The 14,990-nt window shown below is 37.5% G+C and overlaps 1 protein-coding gene across 12 annotated transcripts in view; it reads left to right on the top strand.

Moving 5' to 3' along the window:
- The window catches only part of RBMS3 (RNA binding motif single stranded interacting protein 3), a 703,155-nt gene that overhangs the window by 381,393 nt on the left and 306,772 nt on the right, over positions 1-14,990 (top strand). For all 12 annotated transcript variants that reach the window (XM_031503883.2, XM_031503886.2, XM_077787027.1 and 9 more), the window contains one exon: positions 1,042-1,100. In XM_031503883.2, coding sequence (XP_031359743.1) covers positions 1,042-1,100 — 59 coding nt within the window. The remainder of the gene's footprint in view (positions 1-1,041; positions 1,101-14,990) is intronic.

Raw genomic sequence — 14,990 nt, 5'->3', positions numbered from 1 at the left:
ATAAGTATTTGTATACCATACATTTCAGTGGTTTATAATTGATGTTGATTGTTTTCCATGGGTGTTACTTTGGCATTAGAAGTCATAATTTTCTTAATTCTTTCATAGTAATATGTCCTTTGTGGATGTAGAAACTTGTGTTTCATGGAACAGTTCTCTAAATGAATGCCCAATATATCAGAGTATCAATAATGCTTTTTAAAAAAATGTGGGAAAGGGCATTTTAAGGGAAGTTCTCTTCAATGAAGAACAAGACGTATCACAGATTTGAGAAATAAAATTATTTTGCTTATCCTTCTGATATCTTATGCTCATCTATAAATGCCATCATCTGTGATCTTTTACCAAGATTTTGTGATACTTACTATTAAGTCTGCATTTTTAGTCTTAATCTCTGTGAGGTAAACACAGATACCTATTTTATGGTCTAGTTGCTTTATATAACAAATTGTAGCAGCCTGAATTCCCTCTTCACTGTACTAAGTCTATCAAATTGCAGTGCAGTGCCATGCTATCTATGGGAGGTGATATAAATTCAAATTAATGTTAACATTCATCTTGGCAAGAGCTGGGAGATGCACACAAACCTCAAAGGTTCTGTTTATCCAAACTAGATAGAGTGTATATAGACATGGATGCACACATGAGCACAGCTGTACATGCCTGTGTATAAAAAGTGACCATAATTCCTGCATTTTCATTAATCCTGAAGGAATGTGGTCTGTCTGTATTTAAACTAAACAAACTTAAAATAATTTAGTCAAAGAAGCCTCTTTACTAGTGTCCTAAAATCTTTCCTGTGATTGGCATTTATGCTGGCAGTGCATGGACCAGAGATGGACAGGCTGTGGCAAGTGCTCTTGGGGAACTCTAAAGGTGTTTGAGCTAGTGGCATAAGGGATCTCTTCAGGATATCAGATGAACATTTTTCAAGAGCTCTAGACCCCTTCCTAGGATATGTGTTATATATGCATGCAACAATCACTACGTACTTTACTAAAATATAGTAACTTGTACCTCTGATTTCTGTTTTCTCCATAGGTATGGGAAAATTGTATCCACAAAGGCAATTCTTGACAAAAACACGAATCAGTGCAAAGGTACGTGCAAAGTGTCCACCCTGTGAGTTCATTATCAGTTTGAATGATTGACTGGTGGCTTGACTGTGAAAGCTCTGGCTCCAACTGTGCAATCAACATAATGCACAGTATATTACAAACATATTTAATAATGCCAAAGCTTTGAGTTGTGCTTCCAGTAACATTGCTCATTAATTTTTTTCATTAACAAACAAAATGAAAATCACAAATCAGAACAAGTATCAAATTGCTTCGGCAGAAGAGTAAATTGCCTTCTAACCACATAGTGCTGTCTGATTTGAATGATATCATCAGTGATGCAAATTGATTTCCTATATAAAACTGAGAAACCTTTGGGAAAAGTTTCTCAAGGAAAACCTAGTCTAATTTTTACATTTTTCTGAAGTCTTGGCATATGCTAATAGAAGAAGAAAATATTTTTTATGACACAATTAGATCTGCAAGTTGCAATACCAAGATATAGAAATAATTCCTCTTCCAGTTTTATGTTCCTAATTTTTCTGCTAATGTATGAAAATATTTTTAAATGAAATATAGCATGTTTTTTTCTTTTGTGTGTAGCTATATTTGCTGAGGAAAATATTGACTAACGTGTATAGTACTATCTCAGGACTAGAATTGTTACTCATTTATGAATCTGCAGTGTCACTGAGTCTATGGGGGAGAAAATGTGCCTTAAAATTATTCTGTAGCTTTCCACTAGTGGTGTACAGAATACTTTTGGAATATTAAGATTTGTTAAGAGTGGATACTCCTGAAAAGAAACACATCCTGGAGTGCATTTCTATATGTATTAGTAAAAAGAAAAGGCATTGCAGTTTAGGACTGTCTTGTGAGTGGCCAGATATGGGGTGAAGCGAAGCAGCAGAGAAGCATTCTGGGGAAATTATGAGATGGGGGAAAAGTCCTGCCACCCGTGCCAAAGATGTTTTTGAGATTTGTAGAACTGTGTGACCTTATCTATTGCCTGCCAGAAACAGCATTTATTAGCTATTCAGGAGAAAAGCAAGTTGGAAGACTGCAGTTCTAGACTTAGAAAAGTCTACCAACCCAGTTGGTCATGGGCCATTGTCATAAGTTGCGCTGTTGTGCATTTGCTTTTGCCTGAATGTGTGTTTGATTTCCTTGGGGCACTCTTCTGGCAGAATCCTGATAACATCACTCAGTATTTCTTTGAATATCGCACCAGGAACAGGACCTCATTGTGTTTAGGGTTTGGTGTTGTTTTTCCTTTTTTTAGGATTACATTATAAAGGAATACCCCTGTGAGCAGAACTTCCTTTGCTCCCATTGCCAGTGGTAAACAAGGAAAGGAGTGTATCTGTTTGTGAAACACAAAATGTGAAGTGAAAATACTGTAAAGAATATGAATGGTAGAATTTTGAGGAAAAAAAAAATGTCTGGGTTTAATGTTCTTTATGTTATAGTCAGCTTTAAGATCATTTTTATAGGAGCCATATAACAATGAGTTTGTATTTTCTCTTAGTTTGCTTTCATGTTGTTGTATTATACTGTAGGGCAGAGATATCTATTTCTATTTTCAAAGATGGATCTTTATGACATAAGCAGTGCCATTAAAAGATCATAAACATAATTGGATTTATTAACAGTAAGCTTTATGGCATAAAAATAATAGATGTTTTACTGCTTTAAATGCTGGGTGCAATTTTCTTTCTCTTCAGTAAGGCTGCCAAAAAAACCAAAAAACCTTCCCAGGAATTAGAAGTGGAAGGGACCTGAAGAGGTCAGGACCTGCCTTGGGGCAGGATCAGCTCTGACCCACTGCAGAGGGGTATTTCTGTAACCTTTGCTCAAAGGCCTCCAGTGATGGAGATTCCTCAAGCTTCTCAGGCAATCTGTGATAACACTCCCTGTCCTCACTAAAATGAAGCATTTCCTAATGGCTAATCCAAATCTCTCTTGATGTAATTTAAGTCTATTGCTTCTTTTCTTATCCCCAGTGGACACATAGAGCAGTTTATTCCTTTCTTTTTTGCATCAAACATATTTGAAGACTGATCTGCATCTGCCTTATCTTTTCCTTAGACTAAACACTTGTCCTTTAAATTTTTCCTTAAAGGCAATTTGTTTTAAATTTCTCAATAAGATGTACTTTGCTGGTCTCTCTAATCAGCTCACTCCATACCTGAAGAACTTGGAGCTGGCCATAGTTTTTTAGATGGCCTAAATTTGATAATTTTAAATAGTATAGAGGGGTTTCATATGTCTTCTCTGTGACCACATCAGTCTCCTCTTTGTTGATGTATACATACATATAATTTTATATGTATTTAAAATATAGATGCATCTCTGAGGCACAGGCATGAGAAAAATGGTGCTGGCTTATGCTGAGAGATTCTGTGCAAACCCTGGTTTTGTTACTCTCTTCCAGTGCTGCTGCCAGCCATGCGTTCCTTATTGCATGCTCTGCTCTGGGTTGTTGATTATTCCCTCCTAGAGCTAGAACTTTTCATTTGTCTGTATTGAATTTTGTCCTATTTTTTTCCTGTGGTCTCCTTAATTTACTATGATTTGAGTATAATCTTAAGCCTCCAGAGTGCTTGCAGCACTTACCTCTTTAGTGTCCTCTTCACAGTTAATAAATGGTTTCTCTAATCCACTGGACAAGATAATGTGGAAAAGAGCAAATAATAACAGACCTGGGGAAGATTTTTGAGGAAACCCACTCAGTACACCAGGTAGTGCAATACTGAGCCATTGAGAACTTATTTTTTAAATTGGATCTGCTAATCAGTTTGGCACTTACTTCACAGCATTTTCATCCAGACCTTTTTTTCTCCTATCTGCTGAAAGTTGAAGCTGAAACTGTCTCTAAAACAGTGGAGTCTACATCTAGTCCCTAGAAAAACCCAGCAAAAAATCAACAAACAACTACCATCAACCACCCCCTGCCTCCACAACACAATTCCCCTTTCCCCCCAAACCCAAAAAACCTCCAAACAAAACTCAGTATTCAACCATTAAAAAAGGAAAAAAGCACAATATTTGTTTGCTCCTTTCCAGTCTTTTGGGTGTCACTCACTTTCTGCCAAGTAAGAGATTATCTTGTTAAATGAGCACATCATCCAGTGATGTGTATCCAATGAAGTAGGGTGTATTAAATGTGATGATAGAAATTATCACATGATTAGTGAATTAAGAATTTATTTCAGTGTCATTTATGTGTTGACCAAGTTATAGAGTAAAGCTGAAAGTAGAAAGATTTATTTTAGCAAGGAAATGATTTCAAAACCTCCATGTAACAGCTGATCTGTTAAAGCAGGTTACTGTTTAGCAAGAAGTGTTAGTTTTCCTTTTGGAGAAAGGAGGAAGGCATTCAGTGATGTACTTCAAGTCATTCTCCATCATTCCTCATATTTTTAAAAAGATACCCACAGCATTCCGGTCATGATAAAGAGCAGTGTTATCTCAGGATTTCTCCCTGGTCTGAATTAAGCAGTCAGATCTAAAGTAATCATATAGGCTGCAAGGGAGTTCACTAGGGACACATTTTGACATAACCTCTCATTTTCAGATTGCTCTTTGTTGGTGGGCATAGCTGCTAAGTGAGGCAGAGGAGAAGTAACCATCACTCTGTAACAGAACAATATAAAAAACAAAATAAGCACAGTCATGACAACATGGCCAGAAATCTCTGAAAAAAGCAAAGAACAAATACATATGGAGAATAATGAAAAACAGACACATGATTCATTCAGATGTTCAAACACAAAACCCCTAATGAACAAGTTGGAGAGTTTTGGCTGCTTTTGCTTTTTCCCTTTCCCTCCCCTCTCTCCCTCTTCCCCTTGCTCATTTCCCCTTCTGAGCCTACTGTATTTGCTAATTTAAAAAGTGGGGGAAATGGAATAAAAGAAACCATTCAAGAGAAGCATTAATCTGAAACGTGTAGACTCTTCTCTTTCCAGCCCTTGCCCCCCACCCTCTCCAGCCTGGCTTGCCTTTGGTAGACGTACGTGCTCAGAGCTGAGGGAATGAGTAATGGTTCTTTCACAGTACAGTTTCCATACCTCATAGCAATGGAATACAGAACAGTTAATCTGCCAAATACACAAGCCCATTTCTTAGAGTATGAATTACTGTCATCTGCGTCTGCCCTTGCAGACACTGTAATTGCATGCATGCAGATTTGCTTCCTGGTTTAATCAGGGGCTTGCATGATTTTGAGTATTTTGCTGGTACCTTAGAAGATGAGCACAGGAGAATGACTAGAAGTCTGAAATTCCACCTGTGGGTTTTTTTTTCTTAATAAATAAATCCTATTAAATTTGTAATTTGTAGGAGACAAACACTTCAGTGGTATATTCTTAATTTTATGTATCTTTTTACAAACCATGGGTGACTTGATATGTTGAATAACAGTGTTTGTCTTAGGAGGGAAACGTGCCTAACATGATGAGGGGAACTACAGTGACTCTGCTTATAATTTTAGTATTTCATGATGACATTTTTCTGGTTGAGAAATGTTAGCAATGATCTATTTCTTTTTGAAATATTAAAAGTAGGGATGCAGATATGTACTCATTAGGATTGGGGTAGGTTTATGTTAAAAAAAAAAGCCATGAGGTCATCTGTGTTAACCCACTATATATCACATACAATTTTATTTCTCCAGTTGCCTTGCTGTTTTTAGACCAGGACATAAAATTTGCAATGACCTATTTTATAAATTGAGAGTTTATTTGTGTAACAAAAATGGAATAACTGGAGGCTTACTATAAGTGCTGGAGATAATTGGAATGGCATGATAAAGTGATGTTTCATATCTCCCAAAAGGAGTCTGTCCTGCCTTGTGTCAGTGTTGCTACTCATATGCTTAAGCTCACCAGCATCCCTAAATACTCTAATGCATTGGAGCTTAATGAGCTGGAGGCTTCTGCTCTGGTATTCTGATAAACAAAGCTTATATTCATAGTAGATAGACCTTGGTATGTGTGTTAGATAAAATACTTTCAAAGCTTAAAATTTTACAAAGTATTCTCTGGAAATATTCTATAAGGACTGAAGGTTATTTGTAATTATATGAAAACATGCATTTTTACTTTGTATTTTTAAATTCATATTCTTAAGATGGGACAATATGGTTGTGACTAGGAATGTGAAGCAAGTCTATGTAAAATAATAAGCTGGTGGGAAAGACCTAAACCAAATAGAAAGCTATTTAGTTAATAAATTTTATTTATTGGGAATAAGCTTGAATTACAATAACTGTGCTGTGTAATTTATGATTCTCAGAATTGCCATTTTGAAAGGGAAAAAAATCCAGACAAGTAGGTCTGTGCCTGATCACAGACTGTAAACTGTTCACACTAGGAGGGCATGGCACAGTGTGCTTCAAGGGGAAATGGATCTTGTAGAAAGTAAATAATTTGTAAAACAGACTTATTTAATTTTGAAACTCTAGACTTGTGTAGCTAATGAATCAGTCCTGTTTTCGATGCCAGAGTAGCAATAGATGGGCTGGGTTTTGAGCATTAATTTTGTTTGTTCACATTTCTTTATTTTTTTTTTCTCTTTTTGATCCACTCCAAAGCATTATGTAATCAGTGGCATAATGGTTCTCAAGTTATGAAAAGTGTAGCAATATGGAATATTTTAATTCAGCAGGTTTTCTGACAGTGAGGTGTTTGTGAAAGCCGGGCACGTGCCAAGTGTCTGAGTGTGGGACAGGAATTCAGAAAGTTTTGTCTGTGGCTCTGCTGGTCCAACTCACCACTGACCTGCAGCAGCCCCAGCTAATCTGGTCCTTCTGCTCCTGGGTTTCCTGAACAGAGTGCACAAACCATGCTGAGTTGTATCAATTTTGGTTAGCAAGCCAGCTGATAAAACCAAATCTCCAGAGATAGAAGGGCCAAGCCTTCAACAGTCTCACTGAGTCCCCATTTTGCATCAGTTGAAGGGAAAAAAAGCAAACTTGCAATGCTGTGTGTTTTGATAAGATGCATTAAACAACATGATGGTAGTTGTTTAAAATTTGAAAATATTTGGAGGTATTTTTGTCTGTTTTCTAGGATTTTTTTTTTTTAACTTCAGGGTTTTTTTTTTACTTTTACTCCTGTGGTTTTTATAAGTAAAGGTTGAGATAATTTTTTTCTGTTTAAATTAAAAAGTAATATTACTATGGAGCCACATGAGACCAAGAGTCAAGTCTTAAGAAAAAAATACCTAAAGGAGGCATCTAACCACGATGATGGCAGGCATACATCAAAATGAAAAGAATTGCCAGTAAAAAACCATGAGGTTGTTCCCTCACAAATGAAGTCTAAATTCACACCCTAGCTTAGCAAATAAAAGCTTTTTTGATCTCTGGGCTCATGAGCTATGATGCTCTGTAAATCTGACCACTTTAAGAAGTTGCCAGGAACTATATGGGGGGTGTGGGAAAGGTGCATATATATATATATATATATATATATATATATATATATATATATATATATATATATATATATATATATATATATGTATATATGTATATATATATGTATATATATATGTGTGTGTATATATATATATATGTATAAATAACTACACAGTTGTCTCCTTGAATTTATAGATGATGTGTTCATGGGCGTTTAGGTGTCATAACAAAGCTATTTTCCTGGCACCTGTTGGGCTGGCCAGCAGGCATTATTATGTCTTGGCAAATGTGCAAGTGTTTTACAAAATCTCATTTTAGCTTGGAGGTAGAGATTCTGCAGTGTGTATATTTTTGAATGCTTTTCACATCTGCTGAAGTGAAATAGGAAAGGATTCAATGAGTTGTGCCCAGCAAGTCATCATAGTTTGAGCACACCAGCACTGGGCAGTGCATCAATGTGGTGAGGATTGAGACATACCCACCCCAATGCCGGCAAAATGCACCTCAGCAAACATTCTTGACTGCCTCTAAATGGTGCTCTGTCACAAAAAAAGACCTCTAAAAGTTGTTTAGTGAGTTTAAAGCCAGGTCCTCTACAGAGAAAACTTCTTCCTAATTAGTTCCCCAGACATTTTCTTAAATGACTTCTTTGCAATTAAGTAAAAAATTTCCTGGGTCATTATCTTTTCATAAATGAACTCATGGCCTAGCAAATATTTTATATAGGGAGACCCAAGATGCTCAAGTATTCTGTGACATATCTAATCTGTGATTATTCTTAATTTACTGCTTCCAAAATCTGCAGACCCATATCGCTGACAAATAATTGGTTTAACTTTGTTTCCTTCCAGAGAAATAAAAAAGTAAAATTTCCATTTGTACGCGGTGATTAATGTTTTGATTCATTGGTCCGTATAAAACTTTGCCAATAGCTTGGCATTCACTTGAAGTGCATTTTGGGACTGGGTAATGCTAGTAGGCTCTTAGTGGTCTCAGCAGACTTAGAAATAACTATTTCATAGCACAGAAATGAGCAGAAGAGAATTTTTTTTATCTGAACAACAGCTCATAATCAACTTTGTTGAAAGTTGCCTTCCAATGCCTTGACTTTTTCAAATGTCTTGAAGAATCACTTTGCTTAAACCTCTTTTTCTGATGTAATGATATAGCATCCTATACACCAGTAAATGTTCAGCCTCTGGTTGCTTGAAGGCAAGTAATCTCTTCTAAAAGTGATGGTACTCTGTTCGGGAGTTACTTTCTCAAAAGTCTCAAGACCTTCAGCACAGCAGCTGACCTGTCCAAGCCCGGGGCAGAGGCAGGAGGAGGACAGTGCCCAGCTCCTTCTTTTTTCTAGGGCCTACTCCATTAGGCTCTCTCAGAATATACAGCATATGCAAAACATATGCTGCCTTGATATAATGACAATTTGATAATGAATCCAATTGACAGGCTCTTATTGAGTGTGGGTACTCAACAGGAGCCATTCTGAATCAGATCTGTGAATTACAACACGACTACATTTCTGTGTTTTTCCAGCAGAGAGGTCACTGCTCACTTTTCCCCTATTACTGCGCACCCCCTGCTTTTGTTTCGAAGAGCAGCGTTCGCTTACCCAAGTGAATTAAGTAGATGTTCTCTTTCTTGGTAGAGGGTATGAAACTGTGAAACACTAAGAGACTGGGCCTTCATTTTTATTACATCTGTCTATCTGGGTGTCTCAGGGCTGCCTGTCTGGAGATGGTGCAGGATTGCTTGAGCAGGAATAGATGTGCAACGCAGGAGAAAAATCATAACTGCTGGCAATAAAGATGTAGTTCCCTCAATGCTGATCAAAAGAACCACCCACACCGCTTCTGGGAAGGGAACTCCTGGGTATTAATAATAGTGTTACATCTATTTAGGCTATGGTAGCCATATACAGGTATGTGAGCACTAAAGCTCTAGGCGCTAATCAACAGTACAGAAAACAATTGTACTCTACAAAAAAATGACTAAAACCCTTGTCCTATGGGCTTTGCAGCTCAGGTCTTTGAAAAAGAGCACTGGGTCCACAATCAATTTAGGTACCATAAGTAAGATTGGGATTTTGAATGGAGTTAAATGACATGTCTTTAAATTACTGAACTCTCCACCAAAAAAAAAAAACCAAAACCAAAACCCCTAACTAAACCAGCCTTTCAGCTCTCCCGAGAATAATAGTACATTTGGATAACATTTAGTGAGTTTTTTCAACCCAGAATGTTTTGAGAAGAGCTAAATTTATAGATGAAAAAAGGACGTGCTAGAAATGACTCTCCTACTTTATGAAGTGGTTTTTGTCTGAGTGGGTCTTCCCCAGGACCAATAATTGGCTGATGTTTTCTTCCATTAGATGGCAGTGGTGTGATATGTGGTTTCTCTGGACCCCAAACTAGAAGTTTTAATAAAAAATTACAAATGGTTAAATTTTTCTTAGTTTGGTTTCCAATTTCAAAGTCTCCAAGCTGCCAACTTTTTATTCACATAGAAGTTTACAACTTATTGTCCAGTTTAAAGCAGAAGAGGGCTGTGACTTTCAAATAGAACCAAGATAAATATTTTCAGAAAATTGGCAGTTATGTAGAATGGACCCTCAGTTTTCCTGCTGCAAGAAATCTGGGATGGATTTAGTTTTGGTCCACCTGAAGTAACTACAGTAATTCACTACTTGCACCTCTATGGTGGAACCAGAGCTTGTGCTGGTTTTGCCCAACAAAGTATTGGGGAGGGAGGTATAGGTATGAGAGTAGAGGGTGGAAAGAATAGGAAATGATTGGAGAGAGGGATGGGAGTCACTGCAGCAAGTTGTAGCATCACACTTGTGATAGAAATGGGCAGAGGCAAGAAAGAAGAGGCTCAAATGTATTAAACAAGAGGCTTGCTTGATTTCATTCTATATAGAATGTTCTGTTTTATTCTAAACAAAAGAGAAAAAGGGTTGGGTATTTTTATATGATCTTTATTAAGATTTTTCAGGCACATTCCTTTGCTGCTTGTGATATTAGTTGTGCTGTTGTTTTTATTGACTTATTAAATATGGAGCAGTAAACACTATTTATTTTTAAATTAATTGAAATGGAGTTGTTGCCCTTCATGGCTTTTTATTAATTGAATATTTTTGCTAAGCTGTCTGCTTTCAGAGCAAAGGTTGCAGTCAGGAGATGGGGGTCAATGGGACCTCCATTTAAATGCATGTTATCTCTATGTTAATTGCCTGCATATTTAACCAACCAAGCATGTCATTCTGCAGAACGTAAAGGTTTTTGTGGTCAGCCTTTAATCACAAAACAGCAAGAAAAAGTCTCAGTGACCTGGTTTGCCTGAGGTATCTTGGTTGCTCTTGTCAGTCACTTCAGCTCACAGTAAATTGCAGGCTAAATTCCGCATTATTGATGGAAGGTATCTTTAGAAAAAGCCCCAAAACTAAGGGGGAAAAGCCCCCAAACATCTGTGCTCAATATTTTAGTGTTTAATTTTTTTGTTCATTTGCTGCACATTGTTTTAGTAATTTCCTTTTTAAATAGAAACAGGTTTTATTGCTATTATAGACAGTTATTAGAGAAGAAAGTAATGGAACAGACATTAAATATGCTTCAAGTTTTGGAGATGCATACATATTTATCAAGTTGGGTGAATTTGAGTTCTTACATCAGAAAGAATTGCATAGCTCGTGTCTGCCATGCTCTATTTTCTTGGATTTTTACTGCAGAAGTGGTAAAATTGTTACACTTTAAGGAGGAGGGGGTGTATGCTGTGCAACAAATCCTTCTGAGTACTGGGATTAACAAATTTCTGTTGTATTTTCACCAGTGTCTACTAATGAGATTGAGGTTTTGGAACTTAAAAGTGTTTGAGATTGCTACCTCTGTCAAATTTGCTGGAATGGGGTCAGTCAGTTCAAAAGTTATGGGAAATGAGGGTCTGACAGGGAAATATATGTAGATATTTCTGCTCAATGTTCTTTACCTTGCTTTCTGCTTCTTTTGTAATAATTCCTGGAATTCAGTTTGCCTTTCTGAGCAAATAGGAAGCTGACACTTTTATGGACATTTCAAAGGGCATCATAATGTAAAACCAGAATTTTCTCCTGTGTGCATCACTACATTTATCTCCTTTAATTTCTTCTGGTTTATTACCCAGCTGCTTAATTGAATAAGGTTCTTCTGCAGCTCTTCACAGATGCATCTCCTGTTTTGTCTCCTAAATAATTTTGTCACCTCATGCTTAGCCTCTTCATGTCATTTAGTAGTGAGATCTGCAGTATGGGTCCTGGCAAAGTTCCTTATGGAAGTCCACTGGTCCTGCTCCCCCTGTGTAGGAAAGATCATGCCCTCTACCCTCTCTTTTTATCTCTTAACCAATTGTTTACTCAAGAACTTTCCCTCTTAAGCTGTGGCTGCTTATTTTCCTTAGAAGTCTTTTGTGAGGGTCTTGTCAAATGTCTTTTGGAGATCTGAGCAGACTATATTAGCCAGATCACCCTTATCCACAGGCTTGTTGACCTTTTCAAAGTACTCCAATAGGTCTGTGAAACAAACCTACAAAAGTCAGGTTAACCCTTTCAACATACTTTATTTCCATTGATTTTACTCTCTTTCTGTGATTTCTGGTGTTATGACATCAAGTTTACAGATCTTTACGTACCTGAATCTTACCTGGGGTGTTTTCAGAATGTTGGGACCATGTGTGCCACCTCCCAGTCCTCAGGTACAAAGTCAGTTTTAGGGAAAAAAAAACCTGCACACCACTTTTTAGTGTGTGTAATCTGTTATTGTGTCCTGGAGCTCTTTTCAAACTGGGAGGGTGAATACCATCTGTTGTTGCAATTTGTTAGTGTTCACTTTTTCAATTTGTCCTATAACCTTCTCTGTGGTCATTGAAAATTAAGACTTACATCTGTTCTGGACTTCCTAAGCAGCTGCTCTCTGAAACAGCACCTAAAAATGTGATCTTTGTATTGCATCCCATTTTGCCCAATCTGTGTAGGGATGATAAAAGTCCTCTATGAGCACTCCACTGACTGCTTTTCCATATATTTCTGCATTTCAGCTCTTGAAGATTATGTGTTGTTCTCTGCCATGCTTTGTCTAATCATTTCTACCCCACCAGCACCCCTGCTCTGTCTTTGCCATGCACATTAGATCTTGATGTTAAGATGATCCCCTCATTGCATTACTTTCACAGTTTTTCTATGACTGTTTTACGACTGTATTATGTAGTTAAATTTACCCATCTTATTTCTTAAGGCTTAATACATGTTTCATTTGTGTTGTCAGCACTGCATTTGAGTTACTTTGCAGTATGTCCACTTAGCTTCTCGGACCTGGTGTTTTATTTGCAGGAGGGGTAGATCTAGTGATCACCTTCTAATTTTCTCAATTCCCCCATCTGCTTGCCTGAAGAGAGATTGTCATCACTCCAACCTGCTCCTTCCTTCTGGTTAGCTCCAAGTTCTAGAGGGACATTTTCAAGGCAAGAAGATGCAAAGTCAGCAGCTCTTAGTGTGAAAGATCCAGCGCTGGATTACATCCTGCTTTACCACCTGAGTCCTGCCTTGAACCAGCAGCTGCCCTAACAGACCTGGACCTGCTGCCCTTGTGTGCAGCTGTCCCAAGGAAAAAACATGAAAATTATAGTTGGCATATTAAATTGATTAATTCCACTTTAATTTCTTCTCCCAAAATATTTGATAGGGTTGTTCCTTCTTCTTCTTTCTATCCAGGTAATCTAATTGCCTTTCCCTTCCTCTTGCTGCCCTAAAGACAAAAGCTAGAGTTTGTTCCTTCTTCCATGCTGTCAAACTCATGCCTATGGTCTCAGTTTTGTTCTTGGAAATGCTGAGACTCTTCTTGCTTGACAGAGTATAGAGAAGGATTGGTGAGGAGTAGAAGACAAAGCATTTAAAACAACATTCACAAAACTAGAACAAAATAGGAATGTCTATGAAGAAATCAGTGTTGGTTATTAGGCAAGGGAAAAAATGTGTATACAATGCTGGCAGCTAGAATAAGTGAGAGTAAACAGGCCATGATTAAATATGGGTGAGAGTTTCTGACCATCAGAGCAGCCAAGTTTTGGTACAGAGGGTGGAGCAAACTCAGTTTTTATGACAACAGAAGTTGTGGCATGAGCCTGCTTGAGAGTGGGGTCAGGATTCTTTCCTGTGCATGCATTTATTTTGAAGAGTTCCCCCAATATTATGAGTCTGGAGTCAGGCAAATGTTGTAAGATAGACTTTCATACAGCTTCTTTAATAGTTCTCAGTAGCTGCACCCCCAAAAGGAGCACTGGGGAGGGAGCTGGGAGACACGTTCCCTTTAGGACTGCTCTCCTCTGTGAAGAAAAAGCCTGGCTCTTGAGTTAAAATACAGGACAACTGTCTCACTCATCCTGAGCCAACCTGACTGGCTGTGTTGGAGCACATGGGAGTGTGTGGGGGAAACTGTGATGATTGGCTGAAATGCTTGGGAGCAGGAGCTGGAGGAGTGAAGTGTGGCTCTGCTACAGTTCATCTACTTGCAAATTACCTGTGTGTTTGCCAGTGTGAGGCCTAGGAAATGTCTGCAGGTTTGCACATTAAAGAAAAAAAAAAAACCAAAAAAAACAACTCCAAAATGGGCTTTGTCAAATTAACCTTCAAAAACTCAGCAAGGTGAGCTTTCAGTGTTTTGGAAGTGAAGATAAGGCAGAGGACTGGCTATGAAATGTTCTTCTATTATTGTAAATGGAGGTTCTGACTGTCACTGAGTCATTTTATATTAATAAGGCTTGTAAGAAAATAGGATTTGCAGATTACACTTTAAAATCCCATGTTCCCACTATGTTTTAGGAAGGAGTAGAAGTACGTTACCCATAAGACTAAGTGAAACCAGAAATTCTGTTTTAATTTGGTCAGTCTACTGATGCTCAGCTCCTGTGTTTGGCATTTCTGAAAGGGAGAAGAAGAGTGGAATGTAAAAGGGGAAAATATTTCCATTCAACATTTGGTTTGAATTTACATACAGCTTTAGAAAAGAATGGGAAAAAGGAACCATTACAATTACGGTCTAGGTCTACTTTATTCTCAGAAAATTTATCTGTAAATCTCACCAATGCCTTTCTTTCTATATGCTTCATCAGTATCTCTATCTGTTATTTTATCCTGGTAAATAATGATTTAAACAGAGGGAACTTTGCAAAACATAAATGTTTGGATTGTCATATAGAAAATGGTGCATCATTGTTTATTTTACTTTCTTAATTTATTTTATAAACTGGATAGACAAGATAAGATCTAATATTGTAGGTTATCTCCTCTCTGGTTGAGATCCACAGATTGAAGGACTAAAGGTCTGGTCTGTGCTATTCAAGACATTGTAAGAAAATACCTGAAGCTAAAGAAGGCTTTCAGTTCTAAGGCCTCAATTGCCCTTTGCAGAGCAGTGAGATGTATGGAGATACATATAAATATGAGGTGTATGTGTGTTGAACTACCTTGTGAGGAATTG

This window comes from Lonchura striata, chromosome 1 (genome assembly GCF_046129695.1).
Source record: "Lonchura striata isolate bLonStr1 chromosome 1, bLonStr1.mat, whole genome shotgun sequence".
NCBI classification, from domain to species: domain Eukaryota; kingdom Metazoa; phylum Chordata; class Aves; order Passeriformes; family Estrildidae; genus Lonchura; species Lonchura striata.
The sequence above is the reverse complement of the archived record's forward strand: the minus strand, read 5'-3'. Positions and strand labels throughout refer to the sequence as shown.